Source organism: Odontomachus brunneus, unplaced genomic scaffold (assembly GCF_010583005.1).
Source record: "Odontomachus brunneus isolate Ranch 3 - 2012 unplaced genomic scaffold, Obru_v1 Obru_scaffold_012, whole genome shotgun sequence".
NCBI lineage: Eukaryota > Metazoa > Arthropoda > Insecta > Hymenoptera > Formicidae > Odontomachus > Odontomachus brunneus.
The window spans coordinates 383607-408255 of NW_022639462.1; the positions used below are offsets into that span (position 1 = coordinate 383607).

Genomic DNA, 24649 nt, shown 5'->3' on the forward strand with positions numbered 1-24649 from the left:
TAAATAAAACTTATTGAATAGTTGAGCAAAATAAGCGATTTTGTAGTAGTTACAAAATTTTTGGTAAGTTCAACCAACCATCTGTAATAATAGATATTGAAACGATGTAATAGCTGCAAATGAATGAATTTTTCGTTGTGCTGCAACAAAACATACTTATACTGGTAACAAAATAGAACTCGTACCTATTGAATTTTTTATTACATCGGATGTAACAATTTCATAACAATTATCAAATATCTGCTCATAACTGTAATATATTTCATATTAAATATTTAACATTAAGTAACTATTACTAAATTATTTAATTGATGTTACTGTGAATGCAATTACGTCATACTCCCGATCTATTAAATATTTGGTAATTATTATCATATTTAGTATTAGTTACTAAGGATTCAATGAATTTCTGTAACTAAATGCAGTTTGTTATAGTTACAAGTTTTTCTCTCAGTGTACCAAATAAAAAATAAGAGAAATACTCCCAGTGTAAGAGAGTATAGACGTAAGCGACATTAAATTATTTTAATTTCTTAGTCCAACTTAGCTTACTCCGCGCCTTGTAGACGAGCCTTTAGAAAGTCGGGAAACGCACTCGCCGATGGCCCCCTCGCGATAGATGCGATACGCCCGGATATAACTCGCGCTGATATCTGCCCACCCACCTTGCGATACTTTCGATAAGGGAGAACTTTGGCAATAAAGGCCGAAGTAAGACGTTTCCGCCTAAAACGGCACACCTAAGGACGATTGATTTTCGGCAAGCGCGACGTCCTGGCGATAACGCGCGTCGGCTTTAACGGCCGGCACCGGTGTTACGGAAGCAGTCGTGATTGCATCCGCGCGCATAAATCTGCAAGTATGATCTGCAAGTAATACCTTCCCGTGACAATGATTCGCCGTTAACTGATGAAGCGCGTACGGTAGATCCAAATCGTCCGTTTTGTATCGATTCGCCCCGCCGCGTCAGTCAATCGAATTCCGATTGCGCCGCATCAAAGGTGACGACGACATCGTTGAGAATACTTTAATTTTTACTCCTCCGTTTGTTTCTCCCGTTCATTTTCGCGCGAGTTATCGTTATTTTTCGCCCCGGAATTATTTGCTCGGCCCTTGTTATTTCACGAGACGGCGAAATCCGGATAATTCGGCCTGTTGACACGCGCCCGTCGAAAATCTAGACTGCCGCGTCTCTCCCCAACCGCTCCCACCTGGTTACTTTACCGAAGAGTCTTGTCCCTGTGGAGAGAAAACCTCAGCTTGCCGTCCGCATTCACGAGGACAATTGTGTGTGTTTGCACGAACGGAGCGCGAGACCGACCGTCGAGTCGTGGCTGAATCGCACAATCATAAGCGTTCCGTCGTGCGAGACGACAAATCTACCAGAATATCGATTGTTCTGCGGCTGTAGGATTACGTGGACCATCTCGAAGACATGTTTCCAATTAATCGTCGGCAAATTGACGATTTCAGTAAATTGCGCACGAATATACAGCGCGATTGAAAGAGTCATTCGCGATGCGATGTGTACAGCGATGTTAGAATATGTATAGAGTATTTGGCGCAATTGATACAACTCGTTAAACTGAACACAAAACCTCCTCCACACGGAGAGAATATTATAATCTTCCTTTTTTATATAAATTCTATTCCATTTGACTATGTCTTCAGTAATTCTCAGGACTATCTTACTAAGAAACATAATCAATTTTGTTACAGAACATAATAAATGTTTTGATAGCATATTTCAATTCTTGAAATATAAGTAGCACATATGGAATGAAAAGATAATGAATTACTGTACACTGAGAGAAATTACCCAATAAAAAATTAACAAATGGATATTTCCAATAAAAATATCGACGAACTTTCATATCTGATCCATCCGATCAGAAATATCGATTCATAAGTTTTTGATCGATTTCTCTGATAAAATGCCATGACTCGATAAAATTTAATCGGATAAAAATTGATCGGAATTTGATCGGAAATATCATACGTGTACACGTATAATAACGTGCACTGAGAGAAAAATTTAGTAAATATTATCAAAATTTGGTTACTATTACTAAATGATAGACGTAAATATAGCGGGCCAAAGCTATGGCAATACTTATTAATTAATTTAGTTCTGTAAAATAAATTATTTATTTGACAGAAGTAAAATTTATTTGCTTCCAGAATATATTTGGTAAATAAAACTTATTGAATAGTTGAGCAAAATAAGCGATTTTGTAATAGTTACAAAATTTTTGATAGGTTCAACCAACTATCTGTAATAATAGATATTGAAACGATGTAATAGCTGCAAATGAATGAATTTTTCGTTGTGCTGCAACAAAACATACTTATACTGGTAACAAAATAGAACTCGTACCTACTGAATTTTTTATTATATGAGATATAACGATTTCATAACAATTATCAAATATCTGTTCATAACTATAATATATTTCATATTAAATATTTAACATTAAGTAACTATTACTAAATTATTTAATTGATGTTACTGTGAATGCAATTACGTCATACTCCCGATCTATTAAATATTTGGTAATTATTATCATATTTAGTATTAGTTACTAAGGATTCAATGAATTTCTGTAACTAAATGCAGTTTGTTATAGTTACCAGTCTTTTCTCTCAGTGTGGACGTTTGTTAATTTTTTATCGGGTAATTTCTCTCAGTGCAGAATGCCGATCTATTGCAAAATGGTAGAGGACGTTCAATTTGACGAGTTTTACCTGCACATGAGCGGATGTACGAGTTACGTTAGGCATTCTATAAATAATTGGAAATATCCGCGATAAAGTAGAACGTCATACTGAATTTTACAAAAGACGAGAATTTTTCAAGAACATCATTTACGGCTGTTGCGTAAACGTAAATCAACGGTCAGTGTTTTACTCTTTCGACGTTCTCGTGCACTCATGTCACGCATTGTTATTGCGTAACTATCATCGCGTATAGCATCGTAGGATTCTCCCTGAAACACGCCGTTGATATGTACACATTAACACAAGTCCACGACACAAGTTGCGAACAGTGACACGTTCTCTCTCAGACATCGAGCATTAATCACAATGCGCGACGGTCGTGTTAATTGGACGTCGCCACGCAAATTTGTAACTCGCGATGTATCTCCGTGTTTGACTGACACGTCTTATCTCGCGTTGCAAATGTCCGCGACATCGTGCCTTTCCACTTAGCGTTTGAAGAATCGACGACACTTCGATCCGACTCAAGATATACCAGTCGCGTTCACACTGAGAGAAAAATATAGTTGCTTTTGACGTTAACTATACTTTTTTTGTGATTTTAACCAGAAAAATAATTAGAAGAATCTTTCTAATAACACTTACTAAAATAATGGTTCTTCTAATTATTTTTGTGGTTAAAATCACAAAAGCGTATAGTTGACGCCAAAAGCAACTATATTTTTCTCTCAGTGCAGGAGTAGTAAAGTAAAAGTACTTAACCCTGCATATTCTTATTGTTTTAGTCTTCAGATACGAATATTTAAACTTTCAGCATAAAATACATATATCCTATGCTATATTCGTGTTTGGAAAACAAAATCAGAATGTCCAGAATTAGGTACATGTCCGAGCACTGATCGCTTTTACCTTACTCTCTAAGCGCGAACAAGTTCACTTACGTTCACGCACACGAGCGTAAAGTTTCCAGGAGGATCTCAATTACTTTATCGCGCGGTTCCTCCGATGCGATAAAACGCTCGTAAAGAAGCAAATGTAAGGCAGACATCTTAAAAAATAATTGACTCTGTAAAGAAATGCAGTTTGTCTTCGCGCCACGGTAATTACGTTCAGATAATTGCTCCATCATAAAAACGAAACGAGCGAAAAACGAGGAGAGAACGACAAGAAGGGCGATCTCTACGTCGCGATTAATTTAAAACGACGACTTCGTTATTATCGAGCCGCGAGGAACGTTATTGTCACGAAATTAAACTGCTGTGGCGATCATGACACGTTTGACGATTGATTACACTTCAACGCGGTGATAAAGTCGAAAATAAGAGAGACGAGCAATTTTTATGCCGAGTAATCTCGGCAAAGAGAAAGAGAGGGAGAGTACACAGAGGAGAATGTTATTCCACTGCTAAGAAAAACGATTACTTAACCTACTTTTCTTCTTTTAAGTGATGATTATCTACAATAAAAACATATTTTCTTGATAATAGTCGTCAAATATATTTATCACAACTTTAAGAAAAGCTCATTACACGTATTCAAAAGAAGAATTTATTCTTTGTATGAGAATACCATAAAACTTTATTGAATTGGCTTGACTTTATGTAATAAGCAAATCGAATTACTTTAATTTAGTATTCTTAACTGAAATGCTAAACTTACTAAGACACGGAATATATTTGGAATACATTCAATGTTGTTGATGAATTGATAATACATCGATAGAATTTTATAGCAAAAGTTACTACAGTATTTTAACCGAGGAATATAGTATATTCCGGTATTCTATAATAATTCATCATTCTTTTATTTCATATATGTTACTTATATTTTAGGAATTGAAATGTGCTCTTAAAATACTTGCTATGTTTCCAATGAAATCTATTATGTTTTAGCTAAGTTTACTAAGTTTCTCAGAGAGATAGACTTTACTGACAGTTTATCATTGAATTATTATCAGTATTAGTATCAGTATATTTTCCTTCAGCTACATCGCCAAAGAAGGAATTTTCCATATTCTATAACCTTTTTCTCATTCGTTGCACTTTATTTTCCTTACTTACAGCACCTGTGCCACCAGTCCTTGTCATTCCTTTTTTATATATTCCTTTATTTTGCTTCCTTATCCAATGACCGATGACCAAATCTTTTATCTTCATTTCTTATATCCTTCTCTTTCTCGGTCTCTTGTATACTCTCTTCCGTCTTTTTTATTACTATGTTTCATACATTTCCTCTACATTACCACACTAATTTAAGCTTACCTGCATTACCTATACTATCCTAATTAGTCGTTGCTTATGACGTCATAACCTCTATTATGTATGCTTCTTTCGCTCTGAATCCTGTTTTCTTTCTTAATGAAGCTTTTACTTACATACTATTTATGCATTCATTCCTACATAATTTCTTCGCTATCTGGCCCTCCATACAAGACAATATAATAAAATATTTCCAAACTTACGCGCCACGTTAATCAAGCGTTCACACACTTACACGCGCCATCTGTCCTACTAGTAGTCTATTCCTGGTAGTCTATTACTAGTAGTCTATTCCCCTAATAAAAACAGTAAAATTGAAAAGAATTTATATAAAAAAGAGTTATAATATTCTCTTTGTGTAGATTTGCGCATATATGTAAATTTACGAAATACTTGAAACACGTAAGATTTACTTAAATGCAGTGTATACTTTCGTGGGTGCACGAGACGCGTTCACCATTCTAGTGAATTCTATTTATATTATCCAACAGTTCGATTTGATAATCTCACAAAACCGACCATAATCGACGATAATCAACCAAAAACGATCGGCGCGAGTTTCTTGATTGGCCGCAATCTATTTAAGCTAAATCGCGCGAAATTCACCGAAAAATCGGTGGAATTGGTGGAACTGCAATTTGCGAATTACGTTACTGTTGCTACACGTTGTAAACGTGTGTTATGTTACGCGTTAAATCACCTGTTAAATAATTACATTGCGCCTCTCTCGCGTAAACGATACATTGCGAGCCGTCGACGGAAAGAGCAGAACTCAATGGAAAGGAAAGGAAATGGAAAGGATGAAATTTCTGTATTAGAGTAGTGATTAATTTTGGAAATTTCGAGAAGGCATCTCGTGGGAAGTCCTCGGATGCCAGCGTTGTGCCGCGACGGGCCGTTAATGCCGACTGCTACGACGCCGGTACGCGTCGTCTTCATTCCTTTCGGCGGCGATAAATTCTGAGTGGAAATAATGCGGTTATATCGGCAATATCTTTAAAGTGCATGATGCGATCGTGCAATTTGTTGTAGAGTCGCCTGCATCGTTCTCTCCCGACGAGACGCGTGATACGAATTAATCTCGCCGCGGAACGCGCGCGTGTGGCAAAGATATATATTTATTGAATTACTGCGGCGGGGCATATAACTGCGTTTTCCGTGGCGGGAATAATCTCTCCATTATAAATTCGCATCAGATTCAGTGCGCGCACTTTTTAATCGTGCCCCAGATGGGATCTCCTGCTTGTTTTACGTCGTGTCTTCCTTTCTAATGTAACCGTGCAGCTGGGATCGTCGATGACACGGGCATTCGAGTCGAAATATTAGCTCTACTTTCAACCCTCCTGAACTTCGTAATATCTGTGTAGTCTGAAAGGTCAATGTGTATATTTAATACACATGGCAACTGAAGTCCTACAGAGGACCACGAAGAAAGAACATTCTTGATTGGAAAATATCTTTATTTTTGACATGTTAACCCGAGTCGAAATTTTAGTCTTATGTGAAATTTTGAATTACAGTAGGAGCTAAGTTAGCAAAGTAGGTTTAATTTTAATGATACAATTTATTCCTACTTTGACTCCAATGATGCCCGAAATTTTCTTTTTCACTTTCTTTAGTGTTAAAATAGATTATATTATAGGCTTCAGAATATCAAAGTAGATGTTAAATGGAATAGTGAGGCTGAAAATAAGATTAAAATTTCAACGTGGGAATCTTCATGGAAACTGTTAACTCTATTGCTGCAAATGCAGAAAGTTGGATTTAGTACAACGAATTGGCGTACTACAGGTTTTACAATGAAATCTTGCCTCCATTAATCAAAATCAGTAGGATTTAAAGTGGAAGAATAAAATGGGAGTGTTTCACTAAAAATCAATAAATATACATTGAAATACTTCTTTTATTGATTCAATTAAAAACAAATTTACTGATTCATTTTAAGAGAGAGCATTTATCATGAGATTATTCTAATATCCAAGTAAAATTATAACATTGAAATTCAAGACTTTAAAATTCCTCAAACAAAATTATATATCGTTGCTTGTATATGAAACAATGATTGTTAATTTGAATAGTTTTAAGTGGATACTAATTATTTGTCCGCGTACTTAGCGCCTTCAAACGGCGAAAAACGCACAAAATGCCTCTTGTAGGTTCTAAAAGAGGACTTCTTGGCAAAATTAGCAGATTAAATAGAATCAAAAGAAATTGATAGTGATACCTAAAGTGTCAAAGTAGAAATTAAATGAAATATTGAAGTCGAAAGTAAAATCAAAATTTCGACTTGGGTATCCATAAAGGTTCAGCGAAGGTTCAATATATTATCGCGAGTGCCTTCGGATAAGATTAGCTCAGACACTCGATTATCTTTCGCGTGACTATGTATCGTCTAGCGATTTAAAATAATTGCGGAATAAGGAAACAATCTTCGGTATAAACCGTTCTCGTTTTGCTTTCAGTCGAGGATATGATTAAGGAAGTGGACGTGGACGGGGACGGCCGGATTGATTTCTACGGTAAGGCTCCTTCTGTTTCTTGTACAAACCGCAAGCACGGTCTCGTAAAAATCGGACAAGTGCGGAATGCAAGCAGCAGTAAAAAGGAGATTTCAGTTTTTACCCTCTGGAGCGTGATCCATTCTTACGATGAATCATTCTCGATGGAGCCATATTCGAAAGAGTAAGGGAATGTAATTCTCGACGAAAAGATGGAGAGGTGGAAATTGTGAAAACCTAGACCTCGAGAATTTCATCCATTTCTTCTCGCTTCTTTTTTTCCCCTCTTGTGGAAATGCGGTACATCAATATCCGAGTAGTTCAATTTTCGTTAACCAGTTAGAAGACGGTGAAGAATTATTGAAAAAGAAATCGCCCTCTGTTCGATGCCACTTGATTTCTCTTTGTTTCAGAATTCGTTCATGCTCTCGGCGAGCCGGGGATCGACGAGGACGAAGAGGATGACGAAGAGGATCTGCAATCTCCGCTGTTCTAAGATCACGTCTATTCTCTCATCTCTTTGTTAGATAAGCCTGATACAAGACGACGTGCGATCGCGTTTTCGCGAAATATTCTTCCTCTCGCGTTTGCAATTCGAATCGCGCGCGATCGCGCCTGGCAAACAAGACGAGGCCTCTTTAAACTCCGAGAACTCGTCTGCGTTTCATTAGCTCTCGCTCTTCTCAAATTTCTCGAGTCGATTTCTCAACGCTGGAACGTCCTGCTAAGCGTATCGTGAATAGATAAACTGCAAAAATCTGCACCGAGCTACACATTACTCCCTCGCGGATGGTCGCGAGTGCAGCACGAATTTGCATTCTTGATGTACGCTAAACGAACCGAGGAGTCGTCCCGGTCAGAGGACTCTCGATAAGTTAGTCCCGGATCGATGTGGCATGCGGAGACGTGACCGACCGTCACCGAGCCGCCGCTGAGAAGAACGCGCAGTGCAACACTGAAAATTGCGAGCCCGCGAATTCAAACAGCAGGGTTTGTCGTGTGAGGGACGGGTGAGAGAAGGTTGCTCCTAAAACGAGAAGTCAAACGTGAATATCCAAATGCAACGCGACGCGAGCGTGTCTATGAGAGCGCGGGACGAAAAAGGCCAGAAGCGTTTCTCCTGGCACGCTTTTCACGAGTCGCTGATAAGCGCCGCGGATAATTACGTGGGGGAGGGCGGTCGGTAAAACCGGGGTCCGTGAAATCTCGCCGCGCCGGACAACGGGAGCGATAAGCGCTTCTGGCAGCGCGGGAACTCGCGGCGGATAAATCATCAGCGGTCGGCCATGGTGGCTCTCGCAGTTTTACTCTCGGAGGAAGCGCTCCGTAGCGGGTCGACGCGCGATGCGATATAATATCTCCTGCGCGAATTCCGAAGCTGAGCGTTAAGGCGAGCGCGAGAGATGTTAATCTAGTTGAGATAAATTATTCATTTCGCACGTATTTTCGATCCTATCGCTTACACGTGACACCAGAGGTTATCTCGCCCGGCTGACTACCTATTTCAGCGAGTCTCTCTCTCTCGACGCCGCACGGGCGACTTTAAGATGTAAGATCGATTAGATCGTAATGAATTCCGTCTCGTAAGTATGTGGACTTTTTCTCGATTTTACTCTCGTCTAACGCACTAGAACGTTAATACTCTATCCGAAAAGAAAAGGAGGAGCAAGAAGAAGGACAGGAAGCAATCTTAAGAGAACGAAAGCAGAAACGCACCGCAACATACACACGAACGGATCGTGCCGATGCGTGCGTCGCGACGGCGCGATCGCCGAGCGGGGGAAGATGCAAATAAAAGGAAAACCGACCGGAAGATCGTCGGTCGCTCGCTTCGACTTACACGTGTGATCCGTATTCTTGCTAGACGTACACGGAAGAAAACGGCTGGCTCACACACAAATCTGATCGTGACGGTCAGATGCAGCATTGAATCCAGCTGGCACGACCGGATTTATGTGTGGGCCGACTATATGGATTTTTTTTCCGCGTAGTCATTGAATTAACGGACCCCTCTCGGCACGGTCTCGCCCGAAAAGTCTCATCCGGCGAGCGAGTGCGAAATCCTACGTCGATCTTCGCTCGCTTTGCTCTCCTCGGGCCTCGTATTACGTACCTTAAACGACTATATCACTGTTACGCCAATAACAAAAGCCGCACGCTGTTTCAAATATTTTAAAGGATTTAATAAATCGCTAAAAAACACCCCGCCACGCGCTCAATCCCTCTCTTTCTCACACTCTCACGATTCTCTCCTCCTGAAATAATATCCGCTCTGTCAAGCAAGCCGCCCGTCGAGAAGTACGCAATAATTCTCGTAACAGAGAATGAGGTGAGATGGAGTTGCCGCGAGCTTTTGATATTCGTGACGTCGAACACGTCGACTTCAATGTTCTACGGGTATAAAGGCACGACACTCTCGTGTATTTCTTCCTTTTTTTTTCTTAAACGTTCATTTTTATTAGCGATAAATAAACTTACATATCTTTACAGTAACAATGTCCCTTTCGTAACTCTCGGAAAATATGATAATATCTATTCTCGCGCAAAGATTCGTATAGATCAAGACTTCCTCCTCGCTTATCATTTGGTTGGTTAATTCCAGCTTTTCACGCGCTCGATTAACGATGAACGAACGAACGAACGAACGAACGAACGAACGGACGAGCGAACGAACGAATGAACGAACGAACACTTTTTAAAAAATCAGTACGACACGAACGACACACGTGCGTATCCTTATCATAAGATCATCGTTTACGTTGCGTACGTTGTTTGTTTGTTTGTTTTCTTCTTCTTTTTTTTTTGTTTCCACATGCGATCTACGTACAAGTCTTAACTTACTTAATCCTAACACGATTAGCGAGCGTACAACAGCCGAACATGAGAGAAAAGATGAACAACATAAGACCACTGCTATTAAGTATCGTCGTAATCGACATAGCGATGCCCGTGTCTGGGCTCACATCTTTTTTCGTTTTCTTTTATTTTTCTCGGACGTCCAATTACGCAAAAATCCTCGACTTTTGGTTTGTTTGGAACGTCCTCTCTTAAGTTACCTCATGCCATCCGGCTCGTCCCCTCGACTGGCGTCCACGTGGTCCAATTGTCCGCGTTGTCTCTCCGTATAGTATAGACGTCTATTATCCGTTATCTCCCCGACGCGTCTCGTCGCTTCTTACGACATAATCCTCACAGAAATGCTGTCTCTCTCTCTCTCCTTCTGTGTATGCAGCATTACACGTTCCATTACGCGAGCGAAGCCCCGCGTTGCATCGATACCGATTAACGAGGTGATCGATCTAATTTGCCCTCGCTCTCGTCATGGAGACGGGGACGGAGCTGCGATTTAGAAGAGGATCGGTTCAGAAGAGGAATCCTTCACTTGAGAGCAGCGTCAACTCGGAGTATCGATGCAATCGGGCTCAGGTCCGATACGCCGTCGTCAATACGTCGGCGGGGTAAATTCAGTACATCCTTGGAAGTGGATGCAAAATTTAGTTCCCCGGCGAGGACTCAGCGCGTCATCCGACCGATGCGTTCTCTACCGACCTACTTCGTGTCGCGCGACGCGATCTATCACGTTATTACGCGATTAAGTAAACCGCCGATGCGACCCGGCCCTCTTATCGACGACTCGTCCATCACTCGGTCGCCATTATTTTCTTGCATCGAGACTTAATTTATTAATTTATTGATCGCGGCGCGGATAAACAACGTCGTGGCGAAAGGAGAGCGCGGTTTTCTTGCGCGCTGTCGCATTAGCAGCGACACCAGTCGAGAGAAAGGAGCCTTCGTTTTGCAGTCTAAAGCGCGCATCGAAGACCATCGTCGAAACATTTTTTCGATATATACAAAGAACTTGACCCTCTTAATGAAGCTTTACACATATCGAGCTTTAATGACGCGAGCTTCTCTCGTATTTATCGCAACGATAAGCCGGAAAACGAGACATTGCGATTCCTCGGGCGGCGTTTAAGCCCGATCTCTTGCTCTTTGCTTCCTGATTCTTGTTCTCTATTTTTTCTGTCTAAAGATTAAAACTTGATCCACAATGTGTTCTTTATTTTCTGCTTCTTGTTCTCTATCTTTCTCTGGATTAAGGCATATGACGTAATTCAGAAAGAGACGAAGAAAAAGAAACAGGAAGCAAAGAGCACGTTGCGAATTAGACTTTAAGGTCTAAATCAGAAAGAGAAAAAAAAGCAGAAAGCAAAGAGCATATTGTAGATCAGGCTTTAGTCATTCTTTTCTTTCTCCTTTTTTCTCCGGGATGTCTTCCGATAAATTCTCGCGTTGTTTGGAAATGCTTAGGCAGTTTCCGATGCCTCGATGCGCGCTTTATTCGCGAGAAGCGTATGTATCCAGTATGCTTTGACTCCTTACGCGTCGTGTGCGTGCGCGAGTGCTTCTCTTGAGGTCGAAGTTCATGCAGGCGGGTGCAATGATTGTCAAAACCTCCGACCCTCGGTGGTCCCTTCGTGTCATCGAGACAAAACGGTCGATCGAGTTTCGCATTAGATGCGTTCTTGTTAAAGCTCCTGGTCCCTCGTCACGTAACTGTCGATTGATGACGTCAGAAGCGAGAAAATGCACGCCCAAAATTCTTGCGCAATACGCTGAAATAAAAGGATATATCCATAAAGTGACCCTTGGAATCGGTTTTGGAATCTTGGATGAGTCACATTTATAAAACATTCTTTTCCTTTTGCTCTCACAATCGATAAATAACCGTGAAATTAACGTGATATACAATCTCGACTTACTGGTCTACCTTTTCTCATCATGTTAATTATACGGCTATTTATTGATTGTTAGAGTAAGAGGGAAGTTATCAAAATACTTGATAAATATACTCAATCGATCACAAGTATCGTTTTATGGACATAACCTTTTATTTTGACGTACTTTGCAAGGCATTTTGGGTTTTTTCGCTTCCGACGTCATTAATCAGGATAGATCGCGGCAAGGGCACAGGAGTCTTAATTGAATAACGTGACGATGTGGCGTCAATTCACCGAGGCTGGTGATTCCTCGGCGCCTTTTCCCGACGGACTATCCAAAGGATGCATTTCCCTGACCGCAAGGAAATGAGCCCGTCGTCAAGTCCAATCGTCGGTGGGGAGGCAGCCAGGGGACCATCGTCGGGGACACCGCTAGAAAGGGACTCGTATCGAGCTGCGGCTGATCGCTTAGAAAATTTGCGTCTTTGACGGTCGCGATTCAACGACCTTAATCGTTAGAGTTATCAAATAAAAAATATGTATATATGCGTAAAAAAGGTATACGTGCCGCCGCGGCTCGATCTCTCGTCTGCAGAGCGGTCGAGGCTTTGACCTGGTCGCGATTCTCCGCTCGTGTCTCCCCGCACCGCATGACTCTTCTTCTCTTTTGCACAGTATACATAACACATAATCTGGTTTCGGTATTAAGCAGCTATCGCTTATCGCGTCTCTGAAGCGTTATCGCGACCCTTAATCATACACGCGCGCCGTCGCGCCGGCCACGACGCGCGATCGACGTGACAATGCAGCTCAGGATGTGCCGTTGTGCGGCTCGTCCATCGATCAGAGCATTGTGTCGTATCGCTGCGGCGTGCAGCAGTCACAATCGCCGAGTCACAGCTGCCGATACGCCCGACTGTCCGCAAGAAAGCGTTCTTACCTCGTCGTAAACACGAAAAACTTATGCTTACATTGTCCTTAGATCAGTCCTCGGCATTATGTCCACTTTTCCGAGGTGATTTTCGAGATCTAGATTTACTCTCTTCCTCTTTCCTCTCCTGCTCGCCTGTCAGCCGCGCGATTGACGGTCTCTGCGTTCAGTCTTAGAGCCGTCGACTTTATTAAACCTATTGGAGTCTCCCCAATTTTGTGAAAAGCTCTCGTTACGCGTGTTATTTATATTTGATATTATATTTTTCTATTGTAGTCTACCAACACATATCTGTATTGTAATTACAACTATAGAATACTATAGTTTCAATAAGGATTTTTCAAAAATTAGGGAAAGCCCCGTAGGTTTTATGAAGTTGACAATCCCGAGGCCAAACGCCGCAACAGTCAGCCACAAGATTCGACGGCTGAGCAGAAAAGGTAAAGAGAAGAAAGTAGGCATGGACCTCGAAAATCGCTTGGAAAGTAGACGTGATTCCGAACGCTGCCTTGGTTTATAGTCGCTTAATCAGCGATTAGCATTCTGCGTATCTTTTGTATCCGCGACTATTCCTCCCGCAACGTCGGTGAAATTACACAGAACGGCTACTCCCGTCCCAGATCAACTCGCAATGATAGTCCTTGTCTTTACTTCTCGAACAACCGTCTCGGGAGTCTGCCGCGCGTTTGGTTTCGCGCCGACGTTTTTGGGGAAAAACGATCCTTCAGCTGAGAATGTCTTCCACGAGAGATCTGCGGCGGATCTTCCGTTCTGCACGACTCTGTGTCGGAGAACAGCCTCGTGTCTTTCCGAAAACTCGCGAGAGTCGCGCGAGGATGTCGCGCAACAAGCGAGAGGTGCACACGCGAGTAACTTTCAGAAACGCAAGCGATTCCACGTGAGTACTATGCGCTGTATGCAGATATTCAGTGTATATGTGCTTCAATCATCGAAGTTAAAGTCCCTCTAGTGTAGGAAACGAAAGAGAGATGAAAAGTCCCTCCGTCGAAATCGGACGTCGTTCAATTGCCGTGCTCGGTGCGCGATCGTTGGTCGTTGGCTTTGGCGGCGGCGACCGTGGCCGCGAAGCGTAGCCGTCTCCTCCTGACGAGGGCGAACGTCGACGTCGGGCATCTACGACGGAGGCGCGAGGATGAGATCACGGGGCGATCGTGATCCCATCTCGCGATGGGCCCTCCTCAGAGCACGGGCTCCTCGTCCGTCTCGTCGTTCTCGTCGGTTTGCTGGGACGACGAGGTGGTCGCGAGGGAGTTCGTCTTGGTCCTCCGATGCCGCTTCTGCTGGTTGCTACTGCCGGTGCTGCCACCGCTGCCGTTACCGCCGCCGACGCTGCTGCCGCTGGTGCTGCTGCAGCTGCTGCTTATGCTGCTGCTGGTGCTGCTCGGGCTGTTGGCGAGATTGCTGCCGTTGCCGAAGTCGAAGTCGGTGACCTGCCCGTGCGCGGTGATCAGAGGACGCAGAGCGGTGCGGACGGACCAGTGCAGTCGGGGGTACGCGCGTTCCTGCTGCAGCATCAGCTCCTTCCTTCTGTTCTGCTTCTGCGGTACGCGAGGAAAAGAAGAACTGTTATGAGAACCCTCATTTTGTCGTAGATCAAGCGAATCTCACGCGACGTGCGTCTTCGCACATCTTATCCACATAGAAAATTCCTTGGGATCCAACCTGATATCCCAAAATAATTATAGATTCTAGTCAAATGTTTTAAACAATTCTAAGTGGGAAGATCTGAAGATTTGCCAATATTTCTTCTGGCCTTAATTTTACATTAGAATTGAAAAAACATGTTGACTTCTCAAATAATTTCATTATTCACTAAAAGGCTCAAAGAAAAATTATATTATTTTTTTCATATTTCGTTTTATTGAATACAATAATTGATATAAAAATAGGATTCCCTGTTTGATACCATAAATGTATATCGACATTACCGACTGAAAAACATCCACAATATTTCTGTTTCAATTCTAGACAGAGGATCCATATTTGGGACAAGAATAAGATTCCCAATTAGTATCGTGATGGGATAACTAATTTTGAGACAAAAAATGTGATCAAATCCCGCCCAATTTTTTGCGAACAAAAATTATAGGTACTTGACCGCACTTTTTAAGAATTCTAATCAGAATCTATGCCGCATCTAGGAAAATAAATCTTGGAAGATTTCTATGCGGATATTTATATATACTTTACCTCGGACAAATGCGGCGATCGTGATTCCTGCGAGACCCTGAGTTTCTTGCCCTCAGCGAACTGCTTCAACGATTTTTCTCGCACGTAGATGAAAGGTCTGATGACTCTGAGATCCTCGCGACGTATATAGTAATGCGCCTTCATGGTCTTCAGCATGCCGCCGTGGAACACCGAGATGAGGAAACTCTCCGTAAAATCGTCCAGGTGTTGACCAAGCGCTAACAGATTGTAGCCGTTCCGTTTCGCCAAGGAGTACAGCTGCGTCCTCACCGACCTATCGCAGAAGCTGCACGCTCCGCTAGCGACGCTGGCGTCCAGCAGATTGTTGTCGGCGTTGGCGCCACTCGAGTCCGTCACTTGCTCCTCGTAGAAATACGGCACGTCCAGGGCTTTCAGGTAGCTCATCAGCTCCAACGGGTCGGCGCCGCTCGCATCAACTGTCGCCGCACCGATCTCGAAGTCGATCCCTTTGGACCTAGCGTAGAATCTGTACTGATGCAGAGTATGCAACAAGGAGAGCGAGTCCTTGCCGTTCGCCGACAAACAGACTAGCACCCTGTCGTTGTCGCGAATCATGTCGAATTCCTGCATAGCCTCCACCGACGGCTTCCAGATGTTCTTCGGCGGACAGTGCCATTGAGTCCGCGGGAACTCGAGTCTGGAATCCCCATCCTCGGACTTGTCCTCCTGACCGTCGCCCTCCTCTTCCCTCAGATCACCTGTGCACTCCTCATCCTCCGAGAGATTGTCATTCTGACGCGCGTGCTGTTTGCCGCCGTTCTTACTCGACAGACTCACCATCGACGTCGTCCGCGGTTTTCGTCCGTGGCTATTGGTGGAGTTGGACTCTGCACTACTGCTGCGTTTCAGGTCCAACGAGTCTATCGATTTATCGCTTTCGTGGAAGGACAAGTTAATGCCGCTGTCTTGAGAGCTGACCGAGTTCACGGCGGAGTAGATCTTCGGTAAGACCTTGCGAGCGTCGCTGATGTCGAGACCACCGCGTCCTTCCTGCGAATCGTCGTCCACGTAGTCGTCCACGTCGTTCTCCACTTCCTCGTCCTCGGCCTTGGACCGACCACGAACCACTTGGTCGTTCTCGGACGGCTTCATCACGTAGATCACTGTCTCGTCCGACGAGCACTCGCTGGACATCTTGCTCTCTTGCTGCGACAGCTCGCCGACCTTACTGGTGATCTCAATCGGACCGCTCTTTCTCGCGCTCGAGAAACGCGGCGACGTCGCTGAAGGAAGTACGATTCTTCCACGATCAGGCGAGCCGCACCCATTCGAGGAGACGTCCGACGTGGACGCGTCCGGTGAGTACCTGTGGAGCCCGTCAACCGCGTTCACCATGCACCTGTCGACAAACATTCAAATGGTTGGATTCGTGTAAGTTCACTTCATACGCTTTAAATTTCTTGGAGTAAAATTCCACTCGAAAAGTAGAAAGATAGCCGAATTCGAGTTATTTTTCACTTCTACAGAATGAATTCTCCGCTCTGAATTATTGAGTGAATATTTTGAAAGTGAAGAGTGAATCTGACGTATTCCATCGTCAGAGGAACATATACACTTCAACCGATCGAAACATTCGCTCATATGGAGTCAGAATTCATTCCAATTTTATGAAACGTTCACGCTTCGAGTGGCAATATTTTCGCTATTGCTTCGAGCGAAAATACTGCCACTTCTCATTCATTTTCAGTGATATTTCACTTCAAGTAATTTAAAAAGTTTATTTACTTTATTTCATATTACGCCAAATTTCATTCACATTGATTTCATAATATTCATTTTGCATTAACTCGAGAATAATCGGTTTATATTTATACATGCAATTTGCGATATTGACACGTTCCTTATTATCAATTTCAAAATTCGTTAAAAATATTGTTCCAAGACCATTGAATATTATTCTGATTGCTTATCGAGGCACATACCTTATCTCGGATTTCACTTCGCTCGCCATCTCCTTGGAGAATTCCATCAGGTACTCGGCGATGTCGCTGGCTGTGAACGAGTCGTGCCTCATCTGCTTGTCCTCCACGTACGTCTGATTGATCGTGTTGTGTGCTCGCGAATGATGCTGCGGCGTGCTTTCCGATGTATTCGTCTCCGACAGGGCGTCGTCGACCTTAGAAATAACCTCGCGTATCTCCGACTTGATCTCCGTGGCTAATTCCTTCGTCACCTCCTTCACATACGCGCTAAGATCGTCCTCGGATCTTTGACCAGCAGTCGTCGAGATGGGCGACGATCTGCCACCGCCTACCAGTCGCTCGGTGTAATCGCTGGTCGACGAGTACGACGACGGCGGTGACGCCGGATTGTGACAGTTCAAAGAAGAAATCGAATGACTCGGACTGGCGGCGGAGTCCAATTCCAAGGAGTTGAGCTCCGTCTGGCTGCTGCAGCTGCAGTGCAGGCGTTTATGCCTCGACGAGCCGTTCGTCGCGCTCAGACCCAAACTGGTCAAAGTCTGCGGACTCAGAGGGAGCGGCGGGATCGGCGAGGAAGCGGACGTGGTGCCGACACGATTCCCTGGCGCGTTGCATCCGTCGGTGGTGCTTCCGAGGGAATTGCATCTCGCGCGACCGGCATTCGCCGCGTCCATCAGCTCTCTCTGCTCCTTCGTCGGTCGGACGACCGTGCGCGATATCGAACTCAGCATCGAGGTAGTCACAGCCTCGCCTACCGCGAATCTCACCGGCATCGGCGAATTCGGACACGTGGCGGGTGATCGATGGGACATATAATGCTCATTTTGATTCTGGCTCTCCTCCTCGCTGTTGCTCGACGACGACGTCGTCGGCTGACGACTCGGCTCCGCTGTGGACCGCGAGATTATGGCGGTGCGTCTGGCGGTGCTCAGCACCGGTAAACTTCGATGTCTGGGCGAAGCCGGCGAGACCGGCAGATTACCGGTGCGTGGAATATCGCTGTTCAGTCGTCGGATGCCGTTGGCGAGCGCCAGACAATTCACCAGACTGTCGTGGCAAGTCGCGACCGTCGTGCCCGTGTACCTGTTCCACGTCAGCAACGGGTTGAACGGCACGTCCTGCTTGACGTTCTGCGAGTTACCCAGAAGGAGATCCTGCGCCTCGCTGGGCAGCATGAACCAGCGCAACGCCTCCATACGTTCGCACACGAAGTTGAAGCTCTTGTCGATCTGCAGCGGGTAGCGCTGTGCCATTTTGCGGGCACGGTTGAAGATGTTGCGTGCGGTCTGCAGACAGTCGCCGTAGTTCTGCGGAAAGACCCCGGAGCCGGAAGCGCGTCTCTCCGAGGCGTTCATCCTGCCGTCCGTGTATCTGATCGAGCCCAACCACTTGCGCTCCTTGAAGACGCTGTTGGTGTGATGCCGCCATTCACCGGTGTCCGGATTCAGCACATATTGCGGCAACAGTTTCCAACCCTCGGTGGCCACCATTTTGAGCGCCTCCAGGACGAAAGCCACCTCCGCCTCGCTCATGAAATAAGGGAAGGACAGCCTGGCGAAGCCCGGCCTGAGGCCCTCCGCGGTGGTCTCCTCCGCCCCCGTGCGTTGTCTAAAATAAAACGGACCGCGCGCTGAGTGACAAGTGCGACACTTTTGTAAGGAGAGAGGCTAGCTCGCGCGCCAAGTGCTCGCACGCGCTCGCCACGGCGATTCGCCTCGAGTATTGACGTAACGTCTATTTCGACGCGCGTGTCCATTACGCGAAATTACGCTGAACACAAGCTTAATAGAGAAGCGCTTCCTGCCTCGTCGATCCGCAAGCCGATCTGCACGTAATTCCAAGCACGTGCTGCGTGCGAGGGAGATTTGCGCGGCGCGAGGCAGCAATCGAAACTCATCGGCAAGATCAACGGAAAGCTCATTGATGTGTGATTCTGATCAATTTGAGTCTCTTATGACAAGAAGATCAATGCGTTTTGCCGAGTTCGTGTTATGAAGAGTCGTATTCATTCGGACTAAATTATCAACTCTCTTGAAGCGAATCAGTAAAAATGTTTCCGATTGTAAAATTCAGTAAAATAAGTATTTCGCCTATAATCGGTGAATATTCACTGATGGGAGTGAAAATACTCCCATTTTACCGCCCTATTTTATATCTCACTGACTTTGACCAGTAGAAGTAAAATTTCTCTGCAAAATCTAGTAGTACACGTTGTGTCAGATTCAACTTTCTGTATTCGTCGCGATGAAATTAACGGCCTCCATGCGACTTGCGTGTAATGACACTATTTGCGTTTGCAAATTGCGTCAGCAATAGAAACAACCGTTACTATTAACTGATCTTTCCAGCGAGATTGTATTAATTGCAGTGCTATATTTATGACTGAAGCACTAGTTATGAGTATAGCATTTCAATGAAGAATGAACTGATTGCATTTGAGAGAGGAGAAAATGGAGAGTGAAGGAAGAGGAAAGAGAGGTGATTAAAGAAAGCACAGTGACTACCTACCCTTCGAGAAGGATGTTCTCGTATTCCTTGGCGAGTTCCCGGTCAATCCCCATGAGATCGTGGGCATACCGACCGGTGCACGCGCATCCTCCTCGCGCCTGAATGCCAAAGACGTCGTTCAAGACGGCACAGACGAAGTTATGATGGAGGAACGTGCCACGAGGATGGCGCACCATGAACGAGAAGATGGGCAGCCGCTTTACGTTCTGCGACGAGCTGCCGAGCAAGATCAGCTCCGGAATTGTGCGCACGTGGGCCAAAACTTGCCTGCGGGAAATAACGATCGTTAATATCGCGCTCGATTATCCCCCACGGAGATCAACCGGCGAATATCCTGTTCATTCATAAATACTCCATTCACTTATGCAACACGCAGTTTTTATTCGCTCGACACCTCCTATTCGCAAACGAACCAGAGCAAAGACAGTTCTCTCTCGCTCTCTCGAGGAAAATTATAACCTGCGGTGATGAGAAAGAGAACACCGAGAGACCGCACTGCCGCTTTCTATGAGCGCTCAGTCCGGCACGTTAGCAAACAGGAAGGCATTCGCGGCGAGAAATTATTCGAAACGATCGCATTTGTTTCCTGGACGGGGGGAGGAATGGGCGACGTCTTATGTAATCCGCGATCGAGAAACAGCGTGCGCGACCGCCTCCATCTCAAGAGCAGCCACGGATCATTCACCTGGAAATCTTATCCTGCCGCGCGACGATCGCCCTCGGCGTGACGTTCTCCTTCAGCTGCACCGCCAGTCCACATCTAATGCTCTCCACCACGCCGCCGGTCCCGCTCTCCTCCCGCAGCTCGGGATCCCGATGATAGCGGTGGGAATCCCGCATGTCCTCGGCCTCGACGTCCTCCCGCAGGAGCCACCGTTTGGTCACGAGTATACCGGGCGATTGCACGCCGCCAATGAATTTGTGGCCCGCGAAGATGATCGCGTCCTTGTGCACGGCGGTCTCGCCGACGCCGGGCAGGTGAGGGTTCATGTCAATCTGGATGTACGGCGCTGGAAAGAAAGCAATCAGAGGTGATATCTCTGCCCGCATAGGGATTTCCCAGGATTTTCCCAGGCGCAGTATAGATTCCGATTGGAATGCCCACATTTGTCCCAAAATTGGTTGTCCCATCACGACACTAATTGGGAATCCCATTCTTGTCCCAAACATGGTTTCTCTGTCTAGTATCGAAATACTATGGGAACTCGCGCTTTTTCTCGGTCGGTAATGTCGACATACCTTTATGGTATCAAACAGGGAATTCCATTTTTACATCACTACTGTATTCAATAGAATGAAACATCAAGAAATGTTTGTAAAATATTTTAAGCATTTTGCTGAGTAACGAAATTATTTGGAAAGTCGACATATTTTATTCGATTTTGACGTAAAATGAAGGTTAGAAAAAGTATTGGAATAACTTTGGGTTTTCCATCTTAGAATCGCATGTTTGAAACATTAAATTTCTAACCAGAACCCATAATTATTTTGAGAAATCTGCTTGAATCCCAATTAGATCGCAAGAAATTTTCTATGCGCGTGATGAAGTCTCTATCCGAAAATGATGAAGAAAGAAAACCACCGGCAGCGTGTAACGTTCGTTACGTAACGCGAGAGCGCTTACATAAAGGACACTATGTCAAAGATAATGATATTTAATTTGTCCTCGTTGCGGGAGATATATTCTAGTTAAGGATGCTTGCATGATTTACGAGTGTCACATATTCACGGCAATAGGCGTAATTAGCGCGACACAAAATACCTGGAGATGCATCTGTTCTTTGCGCCCGCTTAAATAAATTAGCCAGTTGTTTTCTTTTCTCGTCATAGCTCAAAGATCGCGTTGCAGCGACGGCGATGGCTAATCGCGCCGTATCGGCGCTCTCCGTAACCGGTTCTCCTTTATCGCGCCCGTCCGCGTTCACGATCATTACCTGCGGTGGTGTAATCCCACACGCTGAGCGCGCCGTATTGGTGCAACAGGAGGGTCGTCGCGACGTCATCTGCCAAAACCCCCGTTATGCAACTGGCAGCGCTGAAGCATCCGATCATTTGCGCAACGCCCTCGCTCCGCATTCTGGCAAGGCTCCGTTCGAGATCGTTCAGATCTAAGAAGCCCTCCCGGGTCTCGGAAATTCTCACTATCTGTAAGTCAATTTAATTGCTCCGTCAATGATAATTGGACTCGCGCGCGCGCGCTCACGACAGCGTGAGACCGATAAGCACCATCCGCGGGCGACTTTTGTTGTAGCAAACGATGTCTCGACCGTCTCGAATTGAAGGCTTTTTGAGAATTACATCGCGCACCTTGGAAATATTTATGCGGAATGTCTCAGGGTTGTCGCGAAATATGTTAGGGACAACTTGTTTGAAATTAAAATCAGCCAATATTCAGCGTTATGCAAATAAGTTAATACGCGCGCGCATGTATTTGCACATCGATGTCATTAACCAGCTAATATCGATCGCTTTCACGAGTAACTGCGCATTGCAGTAAACGCCAAATGAAAACCGAAGTATTTAGATCCAACCAAAAATATGTTCACTACTCGAACACGATCTTGTAATTACTTGTTTAATTTTATTTTGATAAAACCGCAGGTTTCACAAGGTCGCTGAATCATCATACGCGCGATTGTTCATGAGACGGCCGGCAAATTCAAATCACTGTTTCGCGAGCTAGCGTTAGATAACAGAAGAGGCAGCGATGCGGCGAGTTCGGCCGCGATAAAAAGGTGGAACGCCCGCTCGACCGCAACTTTTGGCGCGCTGCCAAAAGCTCCGAGCTAGATTGCGTTTATTGCGTGCTATTCGATCTCACGCATCCTCCCGTGACCGGCCATCGCGCCCGTTTTAACGATGCACTTCGGCCGGTGCGTGGTTTTACTGCAGCACGGCCCGCGCTCTTATCTGACCGCTCAAATCGGCTCGTGCTTTTCCACGTGAATTTATCTGCCGGCTGTCTTACCTTGACATCGAGCTCGCGCCAAGGCCTCAGGTTGGCGTGATGCTCGAACGGGCCCACAAAGACCACGGTAGATTTCGAGAGATCGAGATGTCGTAAAAGTGTGCGAAGGGCAGCGGCGGTGCCTTGACCTGTGAATAACACAGCATCCTGCTCGCCGGCTCCGACCGCGTGTCTGACGATGTCTCTGGCTTCATGCCTGCAACACGAACGAAACGCGAATGCATGGGGCTGCAGATCTTACAGCAAAGATCGAAAGACGGTGGAGACCCGTCGAAGGTGGTTGTTCATTAGCGTGAACCACTTCGTCTTCGCGACGCGAAGTGTTGACGTGCCGAATTAGTAACATACGACATTCCCTAGGTAATTCCACCTTAGACGGAGTGTAGTGCGACTTGTTGATTCACAATAACATAGCTGTATTGTGTTCCACGATTCTGATCCAGCTATTTGAAAGTCGGTTATATTTCTTGCGTAAAATCGATTCTGATTCGAGTCTTTCGGTAATTGATTCTCTATGGGGAATTGATATTAATAAAACATTAGAGCAGTAAGTCAATCGACTAAAAAACACAGTTGAGAATATTAAGGTTCCTCGTCCTTCGCCATACAACTCTCGATTGATGACGTTAGAAGCGAGGAAATGCGAAGATTCCTGCAAAGTATGTCGAAATAAAAAGATATATAAAAAAATGACACTTGCAATCTACTAAGCACACTTTTAAAATACCCCTTTCCTTTTGCTCTAACAATCAATAAATATCCGTGAAATTAACATGACAAGATAATGAAGGAATGTAGATTAAAAAGAAAGGTTGCATGTCATATTAATTTTACGGTTATTTATTGATTGTTAGAGCAAAAGGAAAGTATTCGCAGTAGCTTAATGGTGTATGTGTGTGTGTGTGTGTGTGTGTGTGTGTGTGTGTGTGTGTGTGTGTGTGTGTTTAATTGATTTAGATATGTCTTTTTATTTAGATTTTGCAGAAATTTTTGACATACATATCTTCGCTACTTACTTTATAAATCAAGATAGCCGCGACGAGAGGTCAGGAGCCTTAACGTGGTAGCCATGAGTGCTTTCCATTTAGTGACATGAGTCGACACAACAAGTATCATCCCATTTGTTACTCATGGAATGTGGAATATTACTAATTACGTGTTTCGCTTGCTGTCTTCAATTACGTTTAATGTGGTCAAAATTACTGAATACTCTATTATTTCTATTTTAATATTAATCTAATAATAGGTACGGTCCATTAGAGTCTGCAAACGCTTTGAAGCGCTTAAAGAAAACTTATGATCTATAAGTTAGGAGTTATAGTCAGCGCTTCAAAGGATTAGTAGCGTTTAACAGATTGCACTTTCTATCTTACGCTATAACCTGACAAGAAAGGCACTCTGCGTAATAATAACTGTCTAATAACATTCACTACATTCTTTTGTAGTGAATTTTAGAAACGCGTAATGAGAGTGTTATCAGACATATAGAGAGTGTCTTTTCTCCCAAGAACTCTTTCATCACAGATTAGATTTCATCTTTTAAAAATAATGAAAGCAGTGAGGTTATATCTGAAATAATTCATATATAATCTCATCTATACACTTTTATCGATTCTTTAGAACTGATTATATTCTTCTTGCGATGTATCAATTAATCGATTCTAATCAAAATAAAATCGACATTTTTAGACAAATGACTACGCAGTTATACACCAAATACTACCGGATCTTCTACAGTATCCATAAATGGCAAAGAGACACGTAAGTTCGTGCATTAAGAAAAAAAAATATTTGGTCTAATTAAAATTATAGTTATTTTGTAGACCCAACTCTATATATATATATATATATATATATATATATATATATATATATTTTTTTTTTTTTTTTTTT

At 44.1% G+C, this 24649-nt stretch overlaps 2 protein-coding genes across 6 annotated transcripts in view; one reads left to right on the top strand and one right to left on the bottom strand.

Moving 5' to 3' along the window:
- Positions 1-9676, top strand: part of LOC116840868 (neo-calmodulin-like) — a 99672-nt gene extending 89996 nt beyond the window's left edge. For all 4 annotated transcript variants that reach the window (XM_032808168.1, XM_032808166.1, XM_032808165.1 and 1 more), the window contains exons 6-7: positions 7439-7495; positions 7888-9676. In XM_032808168.1, coding sequence (XP_032664059.1) covers positions 7439-7495; positions 7888-7970 — 140 coding nt within the window. In that variant the 3' untranslated portion in view covers positions 7971-9676. The remainder of the gene's footprint in view (positions 1-7438; positions 7496-7887) is intronic.
- Positions 9677-9893: 217 nt separating this feature from the next.
- The window catches only part of LOC116840864, an 87396-nt gene continuing 72640 nt past the window's right edge, over positions 9894-24649 (bottom strand). For both annotated transcript variants that reach the window (XM_032808158.1, XM_032808159.1), the window contains exons 3-9: positions 22757-22952; positions 21723-21933; positions 20474-20798; positions 19789-20055; positions 17281-18888; positions 15338-16697; positions 9894-14685 (exon numbers count right to left, since the gene is read on the bottom strand). In XM_032808158.1, the coding sequence (XP_032664049.1) occupies positions 14326-14685; positions 15338-16697; positions 17281-18888; positions 19789-20055; positions 20474-20798; positions 21723-21933; positions 22757-22952 (4327 nt within the window). In that variant the 3' untranslated portion in view covers positions 9894-14325. The remainder of the gene's footprint in view (positions 14686-15337; positions 16698-17280; positions 18889-19788; positions 20056-20473; positions 20799-21722; positions 21934-22756; positions 22953-24649) is intronic.